The sequence below is a fragment of the Tachysurus fulvidraco genome, chromosome 26 (assembly GCF_022655615.1).
Source record: "Tachysurus fulvidraco isolate hzauxx_2018 chromosome 26, HZAU_PFXX_2.0, whole genome shotgun sequence".
Classification (NCBI taxonomy): domain Eukaryota; kingdom Metazoa; phylum Chordata; class Actinopteri; order Siluriformes; family Bagridae; genus Tachysurus; species Tachysurus fulvidraco.
The window spans coordinates 15615681-15638180 of NC_062543.1; the positions used below are offsets into that span (position 1 = coordinate 15615681).

At 41.9% G+C, this 22500-nt stretch overlaps 5 protein-coding genes across 7 annotated transcripts in view; 4 read left to right on the top strand and 1 right to left on the bottom strand.

Annotated features, from left to right (window-relative positions):
• The window catches only part of tnfsf10l4 (tumor necrosis factor (ligand) superfamily, member 10 like 4), a 3565-nt gene extending 2614 nt beyond the window's left edge, over nt 1-951 (top strand). Inside the window, exon 5 of the mRNA XM_027178027.2 lies at nt 1-951. This exon is cut by the window's left edge and continues 56 nt beyond it. Coding sequence (XP_027033828.1) covers nt 1-363 — 363 coding nt within the window. The 3' untranslated portion in view covers nt 364-951.
• A 298-nt stretch (nt 952-1249) lies between these two features.
• Nucleotides 1250-6132, bottom strand: nono (non-POU domain containing, octamer-binding). Of its 2 annotated transcripts, none has more exons than XM_027178025.2 (10): nt 5981-6132; nt 4913-5054; nt 4624-4817; nt 4230-4531; nt 3893-3988; nt 3606-3802; nt 3323-3507; nt 3090-3120; nt 2685-2767; nt 1250-1852 (listed from the first exon to the last, which is right to left on the bottom strand). In XM_027178025.2, exons 2-10 carry the CDS (start codon nt 5052-5054, stop codon nt 1769-1771), a joined length of 1314 nt encoding a protein of 437 aa, XP_027033826.1. In that variant the 5' UTR covers nt 5981-6132; the 3' UTR covers nt 1250-1768. The 2 variants fall into 2 exon arrangements, with proteins under 2 accessions (XP_027033826.1, XP_047665509.1); XM_047809553.1 differs by lacking the exon at nt 5981-6132 and adding an exon at nt 5828-5860.
• A 1885-nt stretch (nt 6133-8017) lies between these two features.
• On the top strand, nt 8018-13471 carry mtnr1c (melatonin receptor 1C). Its single transcript, XM_027178026.2, has 2 exons — nt 8018-8319; nt 12254-13471. Exons 1-2 carry the CDS (start codon nt 8142-8144, stop codon nt 13105-13107), a joined length of 1032 nt encoding a protein of 343 aa, XP_027033827.2. The 5' UTR covers nt 8018-8141; the 3' UTR covers nt 13108-13471.
• A 1335-nt stretch (nt 13472-14806) lies between these two features.
• On the top strand, nt 14807-17574 carry vma21 (vacuolar ATPase assembly factor VMA21). Its single transcript, XM_027178028.2, has 3 exons — nt 14807-14983; nt 15932-16041; nt 16302-17574. The coding sequence occupies exons 1-3, from the start codon at nt 14922-14924 to the stop codon at nt 16442-16444; spliced, it is 315 nt and encodes a 104-aa protein (XP_027033829.1). The 5' UTR covers nt 14807-14921; the 3' UTR covers nt 16445-17574.
• Nucleotides 17575-20256: 2682 nt separating this feature from the next.
• npas2 (neuronal PAS domain protein 2) overlaps nt 20257-22500 on the top strand; it is a 30704-nt gene continuing 28460 nt past the window's right edge. The window contains exon 1 of one of the 2 annotated variants that reach the window (XM_047808981.1): nt 20257-20912. The gene's annotated coding sequence lies outside the window, so the exon portion shown is untranslated. The remainder of the gene's footprint in view (nt 20913-22500) is intronic. The other variant, XM_047808978.1, reaches the window with a different exon arrangement.

Genomic DNA, 22500 nt, shown 5'->3' on the forward strand with positions numbered 1-22500 from the left:
GGACAAAGCACTCAGGAGGGTCTGATGATCCTCAGTCCTGATGGAGAAATCGTCGTGCCTCAGGATGGGATTTATTTTGTCTACTCACAGATGAATTTCATAACCTCACGCTCAAGACCTGATCTCCAGCTGAACCAATACTTATTCAAGAGAACGGCGTCACATCCGGCGCTGATGATGCTTGGCAAAGCTGGAGCGAGTTGGAGTCTCGATTCCCAATCCGCTGTGGGTCTGTACTCCAGCCACCAGGGGGCATTGTTCCAGCTTGAGAAGGGAGACAGGCTCTCATTGTGTGTCAGCAACATGGACACTGTTCTCCTTCAACCAGAGGCAACTTACTTTGGGGCATTTATAATAGACTGACATGGCTTATGCAGACGAACATGACAGGACAGGCTACTGACTTCTCTGTTAACTTTGCTGAGAGACGACAAAAATAACACTACCGAGTCACGTGAAAACCCAACAAAACACTCATTTGGTCTTTATTTTGTTATGAAAGTTTTTGTGTAACAGATACTTAGCGTTAATGACACTAACCCGCTAGCAAACTTATCTGACTAAACGTTAGCTGACCAAATTGAACGCTAAGCTAGTGGGAACATTAACCACGTTCGATTACCAGAGAGAACAACTAGATATCGCATCTGTACGTTTGTAGTTAGTTTGTAGAGTAAAGACGAACTCTTCGCTAATCTGTCCAACTAGCAAAGCTCTGATTTGTGTTTACGTCAGTTCAATAACTCCATACAGTATAATGTAAATAATTCTGGGACTATTTAAAAAAAAAAAAAAAAAAAAAAAACTATTAAACACCGGGAAAAACAAGCTGATCAAAAGTAAGCGTCCCACAGATGATATTAAATGTTTAAGATTTAATTTTCATTTATGTTTTTATTCTTTAAATAAACAAATAAATAAACAAACAAATAAATAAATCAATAAATCCAAGCCACATGAATATGTTTGATTTATTTTTTTTTTAAGAAAAAAACAAAAACAAAAAAAAAAACCAGTGTTATTTTCTTAATATAATGCACATTGTGTTAAAATACTCAAATAATAAAAAAAAGACCCTAAACATTTTTCCTGCTTTCGGTGTCGTTAATCCTTTACTCAGGTCCGATTTAACCTGAAATTGACCTCCGCAGAATAACGTCGTATAACGTTCTTAATTCTACATTTAAACCCGAAGTCGTTCCTTTCCTTTTATTTGGTGTCAAAATAATGACAGAAGTCCAGGACAAAGTTCGATACGTAACACTGAATTCCAAATTTTTATTGAGCCGTTTTATAAATGCAGGTATTTCAGACAAAAAAAAAACTAATTCACTATGGCTATAAAAAAACTACATGGGAAGAAATAAAAAAACAAAACAAAACAAACAAATAGTAAGAGAAGAGATATATCACATTAATATGGGGGAAAAAACAAAAAGTCTATACAAAACCCCTAATAAGGGCACAAGACGACAATAGATCTTCAGAGGAAAGGAAGAATTGAGGAAGAAGGATTCATCTAAGCTTAAAACAAAACTGCACAGTATTTTTATTTTTTTTTTTTAAAACGTGTATGTGATGAAACTACTCAATTCACTTGCTGGACTTAAAAATATTGTACAGTATATGTGTGTGTGTGTGTGTGTGTGTGTGTGTGTGTGTGTGGTGTGTAAAAAAAAAATAATTAAAAATAAAAAAATAAAATAAAAAATAAAAAAAAACAACAAACAACCCCGAAGACACAGAAAGACGAGCGTGGCCTGGGCTCTCAGAATCGACGGCGTTTGTAGTCCACAGGCGGCCCAGGACGTGGGAACGGCAGAGGAAGTCCACCAGCGTTTGCTCCAGCACCCTGAAAACAGGTGACATCGTGAGGATTAGTCAATAATCCAGTCAACAAGATACACAGAGAAGTTGCTGAGAGCCTGAGAGTTACTCATTGTGTAGAAAATATTGGAGATTCTTTGCTCATCAATCTACAGAACAAACTAACAGACCAATATAAATTTCCTCTCTGATGTAAAAAATGTCTATGTTTCAGTTTAAACTGATAATGAGTCAGTCTCTGATTATTAGGGCCTTTTTACACCCGGTCACTTCGTGTGTTATATCTATCCGATTTGTTAAAACCGTCCCGTTTACATCAGGCCACATAAACGCGTCTCGGCGAATCGGATATCGATCCGATCTTTCTGCTCGCGCCCAAAATGTAGATATATTTGACCTCATTTCCGGGGTGATTGAAACAGAACACACTTTGGTGTCAAAACGCGATCAAAAAGAAGACAAAAACCCGTTACGACGTTTATGCTACAAAAAAACGGCGTTTACTGTTTGCTGTGTTTTCGCCGGCGGCAGCAGCGCGTTTTAAGCCCCGACGAGACGCCTGGGTGAAAGGTCACCTGCGAGTGACGTACTTCCGTCTGGGAGGAGTATAGCGCTGACGTATGTGGCTTGAACAACCACATTCATTTACACCTGTCCAGTTTCATCTGAAACGCGTCCCAGACCACCTCCTGAAGGGGTTTGTACCATCGGGTTTATATCCGTCTCCAAAACGTGTCGGAGGGCATTTAGACCTGGTCTTTTTACCATCGGGTAGATATCGGATCACAGGAAGTGACGCAGGTGTAAAAAAACCCTAAATGGAAATATGTTGATTTATGGAAATTGTGACATCATACCTCATTAGCATTAGCCATGTTGGGAGCTCCTCCTGGGGTGGGGTTTCCACCCATTGAGGTCCTGTTCATGGGAAGGCCTTGAACTTTGACCCCAGAAAGAGCACAACCATTAAAACAAACAAACAAACAAAAAAATTGGGAACATTTCTAGGCTTAAAGGATTCGACACATCAGTAGCAGCTGAAAGAAGACAAGGCGGCTGGGACAAAGTGAGGGAATAAATACATTAATAAAAGGAGTGAGGGATGTGCCGTGATCAGAGAGGAAGAAGAAGGAGCTGAAGGACAGGTAGCAGTAAGGAATGAGGAAGTGAAATGAGAATAAAGGATGAGAAAGCGAGGGATGAAAGAGAGGAGGGGATGATATTTAGGGTCAGATCAGAGATCTGGTGTAGAAGAGCCTCACCTCCCATGTGCATCCTCATGTCCTGCTCCCTCTGTGATGGAAAGACAAAAGGAGAGCGTTAACACAGAGCATTTAAGGCGGAGAGGGTCGTAACACAAGTCTGAGTGGATCAGCGCTGGATCTCTGGCACACACTGATGACAAATCAGGCTTTAAACTTGGCCTTTTTGGTCGACCTGATAGGACACTTAAAGTACAGAACACACCTAGACCTGTGTGTGTGTGTGTGTGTACCTTCTCGCCAAAGTTTTGTCCAGTCCCTTGCTGTCTCCTCATCAGCTCCTCTGTGTGAGCCCTGATTTCCTCCTCCCTACGGCGCCGCTCCTCCTCCTGACGCAGCTCCATCTGCTTCCGTTTCTGCACCTCTTGGTTGTGCGCCTCCTCCATACGCCTCAGCTCCTCCTGTCTCCTCAATAGATCTAATGGAGAGAGAGAGTGAGAGAAAGAGAGAGGGAATGAAGTAGGAAGGAAAAGTAGGAATAAAAGCGGGTGTGGTTGGGTGTTGTGGACAACTCACCCTGTCTCATGAGCATGACCTGATGCTCGTGTCTGGCCGCCTCCATCTCCTGCTCCAGTTTCTCCTGCGCCTCCTTGATGTTCCTGTCCACCTGCTCAAACTGCTGCTTCTCCATCTCCATCAGAGCCTTCCAGCGCATGGCGTATTCGTACTCGAACGAGCCGGGCTGGGCGAAGCGCGGGTGCTGCTCACGTTCCCTGACAAAGCACACAAGAGAGACTTCAGCATTACCATCAAGCACAAAGGCAGGTAGTGTGTGTGTGTGTGTGCACGAGATAGAGACCCACTTATGATACTGTGGGTTTTTGCTGACGAGTCGCTCTGGAAGTCCTTCGTCTTCATCCAACTGCTCCATCGGCTCCACCGTCACAGGCCGAGGAAACCTGGAACATACGGACACGGTCAGATACACACGTCTGTGCTCGCGCCGATACACTTTACAGCTCCAATAAAATGTAGCTCAAGTCATCGTTTTCTATCTGACAAAAAAAAGGACAACAAACCGTCCTCATACAGCAAGTCAATCTGTACACGTGCTTACTTCAAACAGACGCATATCTATCTGACCATCAGCTTTAACGTCCCATCAGTGAGTAAATGAATGAATATTTCAGTGACACTAACGAGGTGATGAGGAAGGCTCCTTCAGAGCAGCGGTCCAGGGCTTTCCGGGCTGATGGCTTGTTGGCAAACTCCACAATGCCTTTTCCCGTGGGCCGGCCGCGGTCATCGACGATCACGATGGCACGCTCGACTGGCCCGAACATGGAGAAGGCCTCCTCCAGCACCTCGTTGGACACAAACTGAGGCAGGTTCTTCACTGCGAGCGCAGCACCATGAGTGGCAAAACGAACACGGATCTGACGGCCACGGAACATCGTGTCGTCCAGCTCGGCTTTGGCAATGTCTGCAAGGGTCTTAGTTTCCTGGAGACATTTGAAAACCTTTCCTTAGAGATTCCAGTTACAGGAGAAAGTGTTCTGCACACATTAAGACAGGAATCAGCTGCTGTTCTTACCAGGCGGATGAACCCAAAGCCTCGGTCCTTGTTGATGAAGATCTCAGACGGTTTGCCATACTTGGAGAAGAGCTTTTCTACTTCCTCTTCAGAGGTGCCAGCCGGCAGGTTGCCCACGAACAGCCGGCTGCGCTGCGTGTACGTCTTCTCCCCGGGCTTCTTAAAGCTCGTCAGGTCGATGGTCAGGCCAGCATCTGAGAAGCAACAGACACAACAGATAAAGTTGACGTTTGTATGTATGGTATCGTGTAAAACCGGCTTTCTGAAGGTGTAGCCAGCAGGTTCTTACTCGGGCTGGACTGCTCTCCACCATCCATGTGCTGCCCATTGCTGTCTGCTCCCAGAGACTTCCTGTCCTGCTGCAGGTTCTGCTGCTGCCTCGCCGGGCCGTGGTTGTGCTGATCGGGACGTCCTCCTCTGTTTCCCTGCATCTGAGGACGGACAGCATCGGTCAACATTTCTAAAACTGAGGTTTATATTTATATTTTAAATCAATATTCGGCTCTGGCGGTCACGTGATCCAAACATGGTGGCCGTCATGTCAAGAAGAAGAAAGAATTTCAAACCAAACATCATTTACAATCGACTCGGTTTCTCATTCGAATTCACACGACTTTAAACATTTACAACACAAACAAAAAGCCTAAAAACGCAAGTCTGCCATCGGTCCTTTGTTTGGAGCTTTAAAGACAGACCTTTTGTTGTTCTTTTGGCTATATAACATTGTTCTTCACGTGAGCTCTGGGCTTATAAACCTAAATATTCCCTTTATAACTACAGCGTCACAATAATAGACAATAATACACAATAATACCCTACACTCCTCTCAGTCCCATTAGGATTCAGACACAAAACAAACTGCATGTAAATAAACAATCAACGTGTTTTTAAAGCATCAAAGCGGTCAGATTTATTTCGATCCAGTCAAGTTGTTTTGGATGATTTAAAAGCCTTCTGTTGTTCACTGACTAATTTAATACACAAGATCAGGATTTATTAGCATTCGGGCTAACCAGTGATGCTAACCATTGATGCTAACCAGTGATGCTAACTAGTAATGCGAACTAGTAATGCTAATCATAATGCTAACCAGTGATGGTAGCCATAATGCTAACTAGTAATGCTAATCATAATGCTAACTAGTAATGCTAATCATAATGCTAACTCGTAATGTTAACCATTGATGGTAACCAGTGATGCTAACCATAATGCTAGCCCACATAGCGGCTCCTTGCTACTCATTTAAACCCTTGCTAGCGACGGAGTGTTTAACCCCCGATAATCAGGCGTGTAAACCGTGTAACACGTAACAAACGCACTGTGCCGTTTAGCGCCATATAAACATCTGCATTCTCACCTTAAAGGGCTGTAAATATTCCTTTAAAAACCGGTCGCACGCACAAAAGTAGCCTTGACCACAAAGAGCACGAGAGGCGGAGCAACGCACAACCTAAAGCATCTTTCGTAACCGTTTGTGCCTGGATGTTTAAGGTTCTGATTGGATGTTAGGGCAGTCAGTCATATGACGTAGACTGAGTCGAGACTGTTGATTGGCGAAGGTCCGTTTCGAAACGCACAACTGAGTCCTATTGTGGCTTTGAATGGCGGAAATGACATAAGTTAGGCAGCGGCGCAAAAGCGGCTTTAAAGATTCAATGAAATAATTGTAACGAAAACGTAATATTTATGACCATAAATAATAACAACAACAACAACAACAACAATAATAATAATAATAACAACAACAACAACAATAATAATAATAATAATAATAAGACTACGAATATGGATATTAATATTAATAACACCGATAATATTAATAATAATTATTATATTAATAACAACAACAATAATAATTTTAATAATAATAATAATAATAATAATAATAATGATAATCATAAAAAATAAAACATAATAATAAAATATAAAAAAACAATTTAATAATTTAATAATTTAATAATAATAATTATTATTATTATGCTAATAATGATAATCAAAAAATAATAACAACAACAAGAACAATAATAATAATAATAAAAACAATAATAACAATGACAAGAATCATAATCAAAATCACAACAATAATAACAATATTAATAATAATAATAATAATAATAATTATTATTATTATTATTATTATTATTATTAATGTGATTATGATTCTTGTCATTGTTATTGTAATTGTTGTTGTTGTTCTTTTTCTTCTTCATCTTCTTCTTATTATTAATATTTTTATTTATAAATGTTTCAAATAAGGTACGTTAGACAAATTATAGTTATGGTATTTATCGTGTTTTAATTTTATGTGCCTTTTGAACAAATGTTTAAAAAACTCATAAATATTTATAAAAAAAAATAAGCTTCATCTCTTCTACAGGTTAGTTTACTGTTTTTTTTTAAAATCCTGTTCTTATTTTTTGATTATTTTACAGTTTGCAGGTTTTGTGTCAGGAAGCTGTAAAATCATATAAACACGTGTACACTTGATGTAACACATTAACAAAATGAAGTGCAAATCGAAATCATTACCTCTTTATTTCCCTGATAACTAATAATAAAGTTGCATACAGAAGTACAGCTTTTTCTCATTCCCATTTGTTTATTTCTCTCCTTCAGAAGTGTAACACCATTTGATTTTATTACAAAAATGTACTTGATCCTGGAGGCAACAATTTGGGAACAGTTTGGAAAGCCCTGCTGCCCTGCTGCTCTGCTGTCTGTGTAAAAGCTGCTTTAGAAAGTCTAATTTTCTAAACTTTTCTCCATCATCTGCAGGACCTCACCTTTAGAAAAGCCCACGTGTTTTTTTGGTCAACACAGTCACAAGGACGGATTCTGTTACTGTGATAGTTTGGATCGCTTTGGCTCATTCAAAACTTTCCTGAATATTCTATAAATAAGAAGAATATCACATGAGTATTCTATTAAGAATATCTCCATTCAATATACTGTACATCTCCATTCATTTTAACGGGAAACGACCTGCTTGATTCCATTCAACAGTTTCTTATTCAAATGAACTATTTTCTTAGATTAAAGAGCGCTACATCAAATTGTTTCATGGCAGAAAATGTGCAAAATTTGTACAGATTTCTTTACAGTATCTCCTTATGTACACGCTAATCCTCTCCATTTGAGCTATTTTTCCCTCCTTCTCTACTTTTACCCCTCGAAATTATGTGATAAAATATCCATAAAACCATAAAAAGGTTGCTATAAGAGGTTTTCATCAACACCAACAAACTGAACACTTATATTTCTGTGTTCTAACTGTAATTTACTCCTTATGCTTCCGTACTAATCACTAGGGCAGGGTAATAAACGTCATCACTGAACGCTGGTTCTAACAAGTCGCAATGGCAACGTTCCCAAATGGCGCGGCGTCCTAGAGCAGCGCGCAAGGATTTGGGAAATCCCAAAAATATAAAGCATATTAAAAAAAACATATTAACGAAACAATTGGGTGGGTAAACTGTATAAGAAAAAAAGCCAACTTACTCATCATTAGGCTCGGAAGCATGGCTCTGAATGTGAACGCGAGCTGCGCGCTCTGCGCGTCCCCGCCGCCGGGACAGGACTCCGGCGCTGTGTCTGGTTCTCTGGCTGCTATCCTCATCTTCACCATCGTGACTGATGTGATAGGAAACGCGCTGGTTATTCTGTCCGTCTACCGCAACAAGAAGCTCAGGAACGCAGGTATGGAGAAAGACAGAGATGTTTACGCATTAAAGGTTACGCATGCACCCCAACACACACTGCAGTCATGAGGAACCCGTGATGCACGGTATGAAACAGCACTTTTCAGAGTTTTATTGCTCTCCAGGCACGAGTGACCTCAGAAGGAACTTTGCATGCGTGGGGTTTGAAGCTTGCTTCTGTACTTTCTAACTTTCATCAGTAAGCATCACTGGATATGAAGCACAAAACAAGGACATGGTACAGTATCTTGACCAGGTCTGTGGCTACGCAGCTGTCTTTCATACCCATGTGCACTTATGTCCCATGACCCTGGCTGTCTGTCCTTGGAGCACTTTTTGGTAGGTACTAACCACTGCACCTTACAAGAATTGCTGGATGGGAGACGCTCTGATGTTTCCCTTGTCAAAACTGCTTGACTTGACATTTGCCCATCTTCCCTGCTTCCGTAACATCAACCTAAAGAACCGACTGTTCATCTGCTGCCTTATTTGTCCCACCCTGTAATAGCTTCCAGTGTAACAAAATAATTAATGTTATTCTCTTCAGCTGTCAGTGGCTTTAATGTTATAGCTGACCGGTGAAGGAGGGTGAGTCAAATGGAAACCATTTTTTCCTACACAGTGTCCATTCAATTTAAGTACACACACACACACACACACACACACACACACACACACACACACACACACACACACACACACACAAAGTCTATCATCATTTATGTTGGAAATGCTATTGTAGAAAAAAACAACAACAACCATGAGTCACAACATCATGGTCATAATGCATAATATAGCAGCTACAGTATAATGTGCATGTGTGTATGTGTGTGTGTGTGTGTGTGTGTGTGTGTGTGTGTGGTGATGGGGTGGGGTATATATTAAGCATGCTCCAATTATTATTTATTATTTACACAATATACAACAGAAGTCCACCAGCATGATAGTGTTATTGTGAACACGTCAGAAGATCATGTTGCACTTTCAGTCACAAAAAGATTAGGACCCTAAAAAGTGATTTATTGTAAGAAAAGGTTTGGTTCATAGATGTTCTTGGATTCTACGAACCTTTCGAATTTGTAGAGTTTCATCACTATTTCTGTTTTTCTCTACAATACTAGAGGTGATATATTCATAGAAAAGTCCCAGGTTATTTTTTTCAGAGAATCTTCAGGGTAAATGTTGATATCAAACCCATTTCCTCTCTCTGAGATGCTGAGATGTTTCTTCAGCTTAAAAGCAGCTCAGATTTATCTTCAACGCTAAAATTCAGCGTAAGATTACCAATAAAAGGAAAAACACACTGATTTATTTTAGATCAGACTCACAGCCATAACAAGAACATAACTTTCTTACCTTTCTGGACCCAAGATTTGAACTCACAACCTTCCAGTCAGTGACGTGATGTGACATACGGCTAAGTACGGTGACCTACTCAGAATTTGTTCTCCGCATTTAACCCATCCAAAGTGAACACACACCCGGAGCAGTGGGCAGCCATTTATGCTGCGGGCACCCGGGGAGCAGTTGGGGTGGTTTGGTGCCTTGCTCGAGGGCCGGCCCGAGACTCGAACTTCCAACCTTAGGGTTAGTATTCAGACTCTCTAACCATTAGGCCATGACTACCCAGTCAGTAGCTCGATATCTGCCACATCCCCACCAGCCAGTGTACTGGGGAAAAGGGTTAGTGTAGGGTTTAGAACACAACAAATAAAAAATAGAAACAAAAGAACAGAAAATTAACGTTTTTAATAGATTAAATACGTTCATTTTGTCGCTACACAAACATTCATGTGGTAGCTCAGTGTTTAAGGTGTTGGGCTACTGATCGGAATGTCATGGGTTGAAACCCCAGGTCCACCAAGCTGCCACTGCTGGGCCCCTGAGGAAGGCCCTTAACCCTCAGTTGTAAGTCACTCTGGATAAAGGTGTCTGCTAAATGCTGTAAATGTAAACGTAGTGCCAGTAGACAGCGGAGCAGGACGAGAGAACACATTTAGATGTATTACATTTACAATCCAGGCGATCTCCAGCCGAGCCACTGGGAAAGTTTGTGTCATCTGGAAGCTGAACCGATTCTTCTCGCTTCTGACAACGCCGTGAGTGATGAGGTGAAGATCAGTGAACCTCAGCAGAGTAGCAACTCACAGGTATAACAGACAATTAGTAGTTTATTAGAACTGGGTATCAATCTGTGACTCATCATTATGTTACAGTTCACAAATTCTGACCAAAACCTTTCCAAAGTCTGATTTAACAGACAGCCAGATCTAACTTTAGGAAAAATGTGAAAACGAAGCCGCTAAATCCGTTCAGATCGATGTGGAGCAATCGAGTGACCGACGAAGGTATCGAGTCACTAACAAGGTAACGATGGTTAATCCCACAAGATGGATTATTTCATATTTTGAGGATTATCATGTGCCTACAAAACAAATCAATCTCCAGGAGAAACGTTCTCCAAGTGTTTCTCATTAACTCTCTGTTGGACAGGTCTGTCAGTATCCAGCTCAGCACACGAGAAAGACAAAAGTGCCAAAAACCCATCAGCTCTTCGCTGTGAGACAGATCACTGTGATGCTGCATCTCCAGCAATAAAGCTGTGCGGTCCAATTGCGGTGTCCTCGTACTTTGGTACGGAGCAGCCGCTTCACTATCCGGTCTATAAGCACAAAACAAGATCACATCGTTAGATAACAGCTCTTGTAATATTAGCTCCATTCTCTCTTGAGGAATTAATCGGAGCTCACTGCTTCCTTCACTGAGTTATCTTTTGGAATTCTGCGACCCGATTGGTCGGAAGGTGTCGACTCGTTTTACTGAATCAGCACATGGAATTCTTTTCACTTTACGTTGATGGCTTTATAAAAAGAGGTAAAGCTGAACCGTTCTCACTTCTTCAGGGTGGACTAGGGTTAGTCTTTCCCGTCATATCCGGAGATCATGTAACTAGGTGAGAAGCATGGCCGACTCACCCAGCTTCGAGGCGTTAAATTTGTAGTGTTCTCAAGCCAAAGTCACTTGATAGTCTTTTACATCGGCCTGCTTTCTTTCATGCTGGTGGTGTTGACATTTCCTCCTGCGCAGGGCTCACGGCTGCTGGATCGTCTGCAAACTGGATTTCCGCCGAGTTTTGTTCTCAGACACATTAATGCCAGATGCCGGGGTCTGATTTATGGGGTCTGATTTATGACAGTTTGGTTTGGAAAGTCTGTCTAATGAAATGATTCTGCTCTCTTTAAACCAAGCAGAATACACAGATCCCACAGAAGAAATCTAAAAAAAAAAAAAAAAAGCTGGCCATATTTTTTACCGTGTTGTTTCAGTCAGATATGAAGCTTAGAGGATGTTCATTAAGAAATGTGCTGTTACAGGACTATATCAAATCTTAGACCAAACCAGTCCTCGTCTCTCTCTCTCTCTCTCTCTCTCTCTCTCTCTCTCTCTCACTCTCTCTCTCGCTCTCTCGTCCTCGGATGATTCTCGTCCTCTCTTGGCCTCGTCTTGGTGCTTGTCATTAAGACTGAGGGCATTATTGTGGGGCAATAAACAGAGGATCTGTTTTCTCATCGATCGTCCACATCCTTTGCTTTCCCCAGGGCAGTAAAAGAGACAGAAGCTTCATGCTTTATCTCGGACCCTGTGGCCCACCAAAAAACACTGAGTGCTTTTTCTAGATAACAGCATCTGATTCAGAAGCTGAGGGCACCAAGCTGGGTTAAAAGAAAGGGTTTATTATTGAATTAAGATAAAAACCATTTGCTCTCTCAAAGGTTCTCTTATCTATAACTTGAATAGCTATTTGCACATAAGAAAACATTAAGTGTCGTAATTCATCAACAAAATGGGACACAGTAAAAAGGAAACTGAGAGCTCTGTATATGAATTTTATTGTTTAAATGCTTTTTATTTATTTATCCCCTTTTTGTCAGGTAATATATTTGTGGTGAGCCTTTCTGTGGCTGACCTGATGGTGGCGCTTTACCCATACCCCCTGGCCCTGCTGGCCATCTTCCACGGCGGCTGGACGCTTGACGCAGTGCAGTGCCAGCTGAGCGGCTTCATTCTGGGCCTTGGTGTTATCGGCAGTGTCTTCAACATCACAGCCATCGCCATCAATCGCTACTGCTACATCTGCCACACGGTGCACTACGAGCGTTACTACACACGTCGCAACACTTGTCTGTGTTTGAGTCTCACATGGCTCCTGAGTGCCATCGCAACGCTGCCCAACTTCCTGCTCGGTTCGCTGACGTACGACCATCGGGTCTTCTCCTGCACTTTTACGCAGACCGTTAGTTCTTCATACACAGCGAGTGTTGTGCTGGTCCACTTTCTAATCCCATTAGCTGTCGTGTCATTCTGTTACCTGCGTATCTGGATGCTGGTGATCAGGGTCAAAGGTCGTGTGCGGCCCAGATCCTGCGCACGGGCTGCTGACTTGCGCCACTTTCTAACAATGTTTGTAGTGTTTGTGCTTTTCGCGGTGTGCTGGGCACCGCTGAACTTCATCGGCCTGGCTGTGGCACTAGATCCAGTCAACGTGGCACCAAAGGTACCCGAGTGGCTCTATGTGGCCAGCTACTTCCTGGCATATTTCAACAGCTGCCTGAACGCTGTTGTCTATGGCCTCCTCAACCAGAACTTTCAACGAGAGTACAAGCAGATCCTTCTCTCACTTTGCACACCCAGAGCTCTGCTCCATTGTAACTTCCAATCTAAGGCCATTAGGAGCACGCAATCCCCTGCAGTGACCAACGACATCCTGGTGGAGGCTCAACTGTGAACAATGGGTGAAGTTTGGTATTTGGTGGTTCTTTAGAAAACGCTTGATATAAAGACTCTACATGGGGAATACAAATATTGTATAGTGTACTGCAGGAAAGTAAAATAAATGTTAATAAAAACTGTAAACCTGTATGTAAAGGGGTTTATGCAGATTTTAGACCTAAGTGCCTATAAAGACTGTTACTATAGTCTTTAAAAATAATCTGGTGAATGCTTATCTTTTGGGGTGGGGCTATGAGAGGAAGAGGGCTTACCTACTTAACAAAATGAAAAATAATTGAGTTTGACAAAAGCTTTAAAAAGTGCACAACATTTTCAATCCAAGCCAGCAAAAAAGCCCTAACCCTTAACCCTAACCCTTAACCCTAACCCCTAACCCATAACCCTTAACCCTAACCCCTAACCCATAACCCTTAACCCTAACCCCTAACGCTAACCCCTAACTTTAACCCTAAACCCTAACCCTTAACCCTTAATCCTAACCCTACCCCCAACCCTAACCCTAACCCTAACCCCAACCCCAACCCTTAACCCTAACCCTTAACCCTTAATCCTAACCCTACCCCCAACCCCAAACCTAACCCCAACTCTAAACCTATCCCCAACCCTAACCCTAACCCCAACCCTAACCCTAACCCCAACCCCAACCCCAGCCCCAACCCTTAACCCTAACCCTTAACCCTAGTCGCTCCTGATGCAACACCTTGGTCTGTAAATGCAAAAAAGTATAGACAAACCGACCAATTAAACAAACAAAAACCAATAAGACCATCATAAACAGCGTAAAGCTAAAACCAACATTAAAACAAATAACTGACCGTTGTCAACCCTGTGGAGGAACATCAATGGATGTGGGACTGAATATAAAGGAGGTGGAAGAGTTTTGTTGCAATGTTTAAATCACACACACAACAACAGTAGTGCATACAAAACAACCCCAAAATCTGGGCTATTTTTCCTCATTGTAGACTTTAAGGACAAGAGTTTACACTAAACATGTCTAGTTTTCCAGATGCTAACGCAGCGTAGTCCAAAAAAGATTCGAGCTAATGTTTTACCACCTCCTTTGCAACATTATATTTTACTACAATCTGGTTTAATTTTCCTTACAAACCAGCCACTAGTACAGCATTTGGTAGCTAGCTTGTTATCAAGCTAATGTTGGGAAACAAATGGAAAAACAATTTTAAATAACATTTTCTAACATGCTGTGAAATTTGAATATATCTTTGGAATAATCGTCAGCGTGACGGCTAACGTTTGCTCTCTCACTAGCTGCCACTTACTCTAGCTAATGCTAATGCTAATTAGACTTGTGATGTAAAGCTGCTGTTACTCGAAGCCACATTTGTGAGACTTTCAGTTTGATTTTATGGTTTTGGGGAAGTTTTAATGATCCGATCATCTGAATAATAAAAAAAAAAAACAGGGTTTTACTCAGTAACTAAAGGTTACTGTTGCACTTGTGAGGAAAACATTTTAATAAAACTATTATTTCATGTTTGTGTTTTTAGAAAAATAAATAAATTCCCACGTATTTATTGTTTACCCCCCAAAAGTGTCTTTTGTTGCATACACTGATGCTGAACGTTAAATATTAATAATAAAAAAATATATATACAAGGACTTTTTCCAGAAGTGTTGCTGTTTCTCCCTCTAGTGGTGGCGTGTAACAATAGCACCTACACGTGACCTCAGACACGTGATCGCACCCGGAAGTAAATCATCTCACGTTTCAATAGCATGCTACAGCGCAGTGTTTGTTTACGCCTTTAATTCATTACGCATTTAAGTTGTTTTACAGAAGAGAAGATGCAGAACTCCGACGTGGCGTCTCTGGGCTCGAGGTCCGGGCCAGTGTCAGACAGCAGAGGGTACATTTACTGATGGTTAATGGTGTATAAATAGTAGCTTAGCGCGTTAGCTGCAGTTTATTGATGTAATATATATATAAATATATATTGATTAAGGGATGGAAACTAATTAGATGTTTATTTAGGAAGAAATGAACGTGTTTATTCCGTTCGTATTGAAGAGGAAATGTAGAAGACGAAGAAGGTTTTATTAAACAAACTGGAGGTTTAATTTGGAGGAACTGCGCATGCGTGTAATTAATTAATCTGTAAAATAAACAGTTAAATTAAGTTCCGGTTTAAATCTCAGACGCACGCGCATTAAAATAAAACATTTTATAATTGAAGGATTTCTTTTTTTCTCTCTGTCTGTCTGTCTGTCTGTCTGTCTCTCTCTCTCTCTCTGTCTGTCTGTCTGTCTGTCTGTCTGTCTGTCTGTCTGTCTCTCTGTCTGTCTGTATGTCTGTCTGTCTGTCTCTCGCTCGCTCTGTGTCTCTCTCTCTCTGTGTCTGTGTCTCTCTGTCTGTCTGTCTCTCTGTCTCTCTCTTTGTCTGTCTGTCTGTCTGTCTGTGTCTCTCTTTCTGTCTCGCTCTGTGTGTGTGTGTGTGTCTCTCTCTCTCTCTGTCTGTCTCTGTCTGTCTGTCTGTCTCTCTGTCTGTCTGTCTGTCTCTCTCTCTGTCTGTCTGTCTCTCTCTGTGTCTGTCTCTCTGTCTCTGTCTTTCTGTCTGTCTGTCTCTCTCTCTGTCTCTGTCTTTCTGTGTCTGTCTCTCTGTCTGTCTGTCTCTCTCTCTGTCTGTCACTCTCTGTCTCTGTCTGTCTGTCTCTCTCTCTGTCTCTCTGTTTGTCACTCTCTGTCTCTGTCTGTCTGTCTGTCTGTCTGTCTCTCTCTGTCTGTCTGTCTGTCTTTCTGTGTCTGTCTCTCTGTCTGTCTCTCTCTCGTCTCCCCATCTGTCCCCCCCCCATTCCCAGGAGTGATGGATCATTATTGGCAGTACTGAAGACCTTGCTGTTTTTCACCATCCTGATGGTCACTCTGCCCATCGGACTCTACTTCGCTTCCAAAAAATATTTGTTTGAAGGTTTGTTTCCACTCACAAGATTTACAGACAAAATCTTCTGTGCAAACGTCTGTTTCTCTGTTCGTTCCCTCAGTTTTTACCTCAGGATGATCCGAGGTTCTTCTGTAAGTGTTAAATAAACACCTGAGTGAAAAGTTCCCCACGTCAACAATTTTTGAGTTTAAATCCATGTCCAAATTGTGGAGCTGTTACTATGGAAACAAGTGCATTACAATAAACCTGTGATTTTCTTTCTCTCTCTTTCTATCACTTGTTCTCAGGATCTCTGGGTTACTCCAGCAATGACAGCTACTTCTACGGCGCCATCTTGGCCGTGATCGCCGTGCACGTGGTCCTGGCGCTGTTCGTTTACGTGGCCTGGAACGAGGGATCGCGGCAGTCGAGGGAAGGAAAGCAGGACTGAAGGAGAGAAAGGAGGATTAGGAGAGGTGGAGGGATAACGAGAGAGAAACCAGACTTTTGATTCTGTTTAAAAAAAAAAAAAAAAAAAAATGAGTAGAGAGAGACAAGAGATGTTCACACAGAAACCTGAGGGGGTCAAAGGTCAGGGTGAAGCCCAAGGAGCGTGTAGTGTTTTGTTGATGGTTTAAAAGGTTCCTCCGGGGCAAGCGTTAGGGTTCTGTGTGAAACTGAACAAGAAAGCAACTCCTTCTCATAAAGAATTCAACCATGAGCCGCTTTCACCGGCTAAGAGCCCGTATTTATCCGCAGAACCTTTCTTATAGGTTCTAGATGTTAGATAGAGCTACAGTAAGAACCCAGACTGTCGTGCATAGAACCCCAGATCTTTCCTCAGAGGAACAAGGTAACTGTAACTGTGTAAGAGGAAACTCGTGGAGCGTGAACCATGTCATTCTGCTGTTTCACCACGTCTTCTGTTTTATACACACATCAAACTCTTTAACGTCACCCGGATCGGGAAAGCGCTGGGTTGTGGTTTAGGGTGAAGCTGCTTTCTGTAACACACACACACACACACACACACGTTATCTCCCGTAGTGCTTCTGAACAAACCCGAGCATCATCATGTCAGAGTTCATTAAAATCTGCGCTTCAGGTGTCGAGTTTCGGGTTTTTTTTTTCCAGCGCTGTACTGTGATTGTTTTTGTTTTTTATGCTATTAACTGATGTGTATATGATGCTTACTGAGACCATGAAGGAACCTTTAGAAAAATAAATAAATAAATACATTTCATACAGAAAAAAATACACACACACACACACACACAATCCTGTCTGTTTCTTTCAGAATTGTTTTGTTCTTCAAGAATGAATAAATGAAAGAGACTGGTGTGTGTGTGTGTGTGTGTGTGTGTGTGTGTGTTCACATTTCACCCTGTAGCGTAACTTCTAGGGAAAAAATTACATTAAAACTGACAGCCGTCACCTCACACACACACACACGTTTTTCACAATAATGTTTTTCCTTCTTTTGTGAATGTTCTTTCAGGGCCTCTGTAGATCTCAGATATTATTTTTAATGACTTTGTGTGTAATTTAATTAAAATTAAAAGCTGTATGTTGGTTTCAAAATTGTTTGTATTTGACTTTTTTTCTGAACAAGAAGTATAGATAGATTCAGTGTTTTCAGAAAACATGCAGGAAGAGAATGAGAATGAGAGGGAGAACGAGAGAGAGAAGGAGGGTGGTGCGGAAATTCTGAGCGCACGTCTGATGGTCGGAATTCCGGCGTGTTCCTGGTGTCCCATCTTCTCTTGTGGGTGACTGCATTCTCTCCACATCACCTCAGTGTCTGCTGCGCGCACACACACACACACACACACACACACACGCTCGGGGTTCCTCCTGCATCTCAAACGGTCTCGAATTAAAGGATGTCACAGAGCAGTTTTCTGAAATACACATTTATAATTAAACATTAATATATGATCAAAAGCATCGGTTAACATCCGCCAGAAACACCTCACATTACTGTAGTGTGTGTGTGTGTGTGTGTGTCCATTCATGTTTAAGGGCTAAACATTAGGGTGTGTTCCTGAAACAACATAAACCTCTCTTTCCTTTGTATGACTCACCCCAATACACACACACACACACACACACACACACACGTTGTGTAATGCATCTTCAGTCATTTCCTCTGTTTTGTGTGCTTCAGTCACTAAAGCCCAAAATTACATCACCATGGAGAGAACAGAAACACACACACACACACACACACACACACACACACACACACACACACACACACACACACACACACACACACAGAGAGAGAGAGAGAGAGAAAGCCTTACAAAGATCACAAGGTTACAGAAACAGTCAGAGTTCACAGAGATGGAGGTTTGACATCAATACACACCACATTATTAACACACGTGTGTGAGGTGTCTGTCATCAGAACAAGTGGAAACAGAGATTTAAATCCAGAATCAAATCTTAATCTGAATTGGAATATGGATTAAAAGATGGACAAATAATCAGAATCTGACACGTGATCTGAATCTGTAGGAAAATCTGAATCCAGGGTAAAGACTGGAATCTGAATCAAACTGGCAAATATGAACACGAATTTAACTCTGAATCCGAACTGAGAGCCGGATCAAAAACAGAACTGTGTTTATTGTATATATTTGAATCTGAATTGAATTCTTAAAATAAATAAAAAAAAGTCTTCCAATCAGAAAAGGTAGAAAGATCCAAATAGATTGATGAATCTGTATCAGGACAAGAAATGTAATCCGAATCAAAAATCCAGGATTTAAAGCTAAATTTGTTTCCAAAACAGTTTGTTATGAACTGGCATCTGAATCTGAATTGAATTCTAAAAAAAAAAATCAGAATCCGGTATCAGAAAAACCGAAATCAGAATGGCTTATGAATGTAAGAATTAGGATCTGAATCAGAGTCAGTATCTAAATTAAATGGTGAGAAAGAAATCCGATTCAGAAAGAAGAAAAAAGTGCATATTATGAAATGCATATTAAAATTGAGATTATTTAGTATCTGTTTTGTTTTTGTAGTGGGGGACACGGTGGCTTAGTGGTTAGCACGTTCGCCTCACACCTCAAGGGTTGGGGGTTCGATTCCCATCTCCGTCTTGAGTGTGTGGAGTTTGCATGTTCTCCCCGTGCCTCGGGGGTTTCCTCCGGGTACTCCGGTTTCCTCCCCCGGTCCAAAGACATGCATGGTAGGTTGATTGGCATCTCTGGGAAATTGTCTGTAGTGTGTGAGTGTGTGTGAATGAGAGTGTGTGTGTGCCCTGTGATGGGTTGGCACTCCGTCCAGGGTGTATCCTGCCTCGATGCCCGATGACGCCTGAGATAGGCACAGGCTCCCCGTGACCCGAGAAGTTCGGATAAGCGGTAGGGAATGAATGAATGTTTTTTGTAGTGTGAACAAAATATAGTATGCTTAGAGATGTTGCATGTGTCGATAATAGCTTCTAAAAAGTGTGTGTGTGTAGAGGGAAGGTGGTGCAAACGAATGTTCTGCTGTTCAGTACCACTTCCTCGATTTAAACACATCCACTTCCTGTATTTTGTATTTTGATCGTGCCATGGTAACGTTGTGTGATTCACTAGCTAGTGACCATCACCATGGAGACCGGCTTCCCTCTCGGCCTCAATAAGACCAGTGTGTCTACGGAGAGGACAGGCAAGAGTGGCGTTCTCTATTCACGGTGGCTAATCTGGATTAGCTGGGTTCACACACACACACACACACACACACACACACACACACACACACACACACACACACACACACACACACACACACACACACACACACACACACACACACACACACACACCTGTGCTGCATTAAAAGATTGTGACCATGCAGTGATGTCAGTGATGTAATAAATGTAGGTGTGGCTAAACAACATGGTAAAATACATACACTCTTGTTGTTATGTTGTTTTTAACTCAAACTCATAGAGAAAAAACTCCTTCTCTGACTGGCAGGGCGTGGGGGGGGGTGTTGGGGTTTTTGGTGGGAAGGGGGGCAGAGCAAATGTGTGTCTTCAAAAATATAAACAGGACCTGAAATGAAATCTGTTAGCACAATGTTTGATTTTTTTTTTTACATTCTTCAATAAATTCAGCTCCCATTATTATGCGAATTGTTCCCATTTTCATGCCCCCCCACCCCCTCACCCTGCTATTGCATACTGGCACTTGATTGGTTTTTACATGTTGTGATGTCACGACACGTTATGACATCATCAACGAAACGATGGAGAGTCAGCAGTTTGTAACGAGGTCTTTAGTCCCGACTTTACTGATGTTTAATCCCATTTATTTCCTACAAAGGATTGGAATGTGAATGAAGATGAAATGGAGTTTAAATTCACAGTAAACACGTTTAAAAAGCGCTCTCGAGCTCCGGAAAGTTTGCTTTAATGTGATTGATATTAATATTGTCGATATTTTTACACGTATTTATGATGAACCTGTTGCGCTCGTGACTTCTGTGACGCTCTAACGGCACTCTTGGCTCGTGCTCCCGGTTTCCAGACAGTGACGCTGTCCTCCGTTCCCAGCCGATGACATTTGAGAGAGAGAGAGAGAGAGAGAGAGAGAGAGAGAGAGAGAGAGAGAGAGAGATCAATGCGGCATGTGCGCGTGGCCAGTCGTGCGCGCACCCGTCTTGTGACTCTGTACCGGTGAATCGGGACTTATTCACTTCCCTCATCCTGGGGCTTCGAAACCTGTTTATTATTTATGTATTTTTTTGACGACAGGTGCGCGTGTCTGCTTGCGTGAGCGCGCGCGCTGGAAAAATAAAGTCAGCCGTGGAAGTGAAGTAAAGACAAGTCGCGCGCAGAAACGGTGCCGGTTATGTAACTCGGCGCTTTCGAGTGAAACGGGTCAGACACTGAGAAGCTCCGGTGTGTCAGCGCTCCGGTGAGTATCTACAGGGTCACGGGGTGTGTTGTCTGTAGTTTGTGGAGGAAAGCTGCCATCACGTCCGGGACCTCACATTCACGTACAAACATCTCTCTCTCTCTCTCTCTCTCTCTCTCTCTCTCTCTCTCTCTCTCTCTCTCTCTCTCTCTCTCTCTGTCTCTCTCTCTCTCTGTCTCTGTATCTCTCTGTCTCTCTCTCTTTCTATCTGTCTCTCTCTCTCTGTATCTCTCTGTATCTCTCTGTCTCTCTCTCTTTCTCTCTCTCTCTGTCTCTCTCTCTCTCTCTCTCTCTCTCTCTCTCTCTCTCTCTCTCTCTCTCTCTCTCTCTCTCTCTCCATCACTCTGACTGTGTGTGTTTCATGTTTTTTTCTTTTGCTTTTCTTGGTTTTAATTTAATTTGGAGAATTTATTTTGTTTGGTAACAAAAACTTGGTGTTAAACCCAAAGCACTGTACAATGTTCTTGTCTGATGTTGAGGTTTCCAACACAAACCCCTGACGTCCTGCCGTCAGTCCGACACTTAATATTATATATATATATATATTATTATTATAGAGTCCGGCTGTAACCATGGCGACCGTTGTGACGCACTGATGCAGCAGCACTTTTACTCTAACACCATATCAGTTAGTGACTACAGGCGAAAAGAGCGGTTGCTGCTTACACAAATACACGACACATGACTTGGGCTTGTGTCTAGCCGCGGCTGTGACGTCATGCCCCTGATTTCACGCCGAGCGCGTGCTGGGGGCGGGGCCATACCATGCATAACACGTGGAGCTTAACATGACTTGTTACGTCACACATCTAAATGAAGGCTACATCCTGGGCTAGAAGTAGCTTTCTACACTCGCTTAGAACCCTGGTTCTCTAAGTGGGCACGTGGAACCTTAAGGCTCTGTTTTTTTTTGTTACAGTGAAGTTTTAATAAATTTAGGGTCCAAGCACTGGAGTCAACTCACAATGAATGTGTTCTGAGGATGGACTGAAGGTCGAAGGAGCCGCTGTTTCACATTGTGCTGCCGGTTGCACCAGTAAAACGTTGTCTATGTTAAAACATCTATGGAACAAAAAGCTCGTCAGGATACAGAGAGAACATAAAGAGTGAGAAACTCTTCCTGAAGCTGAAAACCAAGCCTCCTTCCCTAAATGTTAAATAAACAGAAAACTTCCCCATTTCAATGATCAGTCTGTTTATCATCAGCGGAGCGGCTTCGGTACCACGAGTACCTGTGAACCAGAGGTCACCATGGAAACAGTAATGTACCGCAGCCGCACTGCTGTTAGAGAAAACTAATCAACAACCAACAAGTCCAAACAACTAAACCCTTTCGAGTAAATCCTTTAAAGCTGAACATAACCGAGCTGCAATTTTTTTTTTAATTTTCTATTTCTGGAGTCCTGTTTTTTTTTCCTTCTGAATCTATTTTCTATTAAAGAAAATTCACACAGTTCTACGAATAGTTAACTATTAACATATTTGAGTCGCCGCTCTTTCATCATCTCCAAACTCCAAGTTTGGGTCTGACTTAAAAAAACAAACAAACAGATGTTTAAATAAATAAATAGATAGATAGATAGATAGA

Coding starts and splice junctions, on each gene's coding strand:
- mtnr1c (XM_027178026.2), top strand. CDS start 8,142: ATGGCTCTGAATGTGAACGCGAGCTGCGCGCTCTGCGCGTCCCCGCCG. Junction 8,320..12,253: donor CAAGAAGCTCAGGAACGCAG/GTATGGAGAAAG, acceptor CCTTTTTGTCAG/GTAATATATTTGTGGTGAGC.
- vma21 (XM_027178028.2), top strand. CDS start 14,922: ATGCAGAACTCCGACGTGGCGTCTCTGGGCTCGAGGTCCGGGCCAGTG. Junction 14,984..15,931: donor CCAGTGTCAGACAGCAGAGG/GTACATTTACTG, acceptor CCCCATTCCCAG/GAGTGATGGATCATTATTGG. Junction 16,042..16,301: donor CAAAAAATATTTGTTTGAAG/GTTTGTTTCCAC, acceptor ACTTGTTCTCAG/GATCTCTGGGTTACTCCAGC.
- nono (XM_047809553.1), bottom strand. Junction 3,989..4,229: donor GGAGCCTTCCTCATCACCTC/GTTAGTGTCACT, acceptor CGTATGTTCCAG/GTTTCCTCGGCCTGTGACGG. Junction 3,121..3,322: donor GACAAAACTTTGGCGAGAAG/GTACACACACAC, acceptor TTTCCATCACAG/AGGGAGCAGGACATGAGGAT.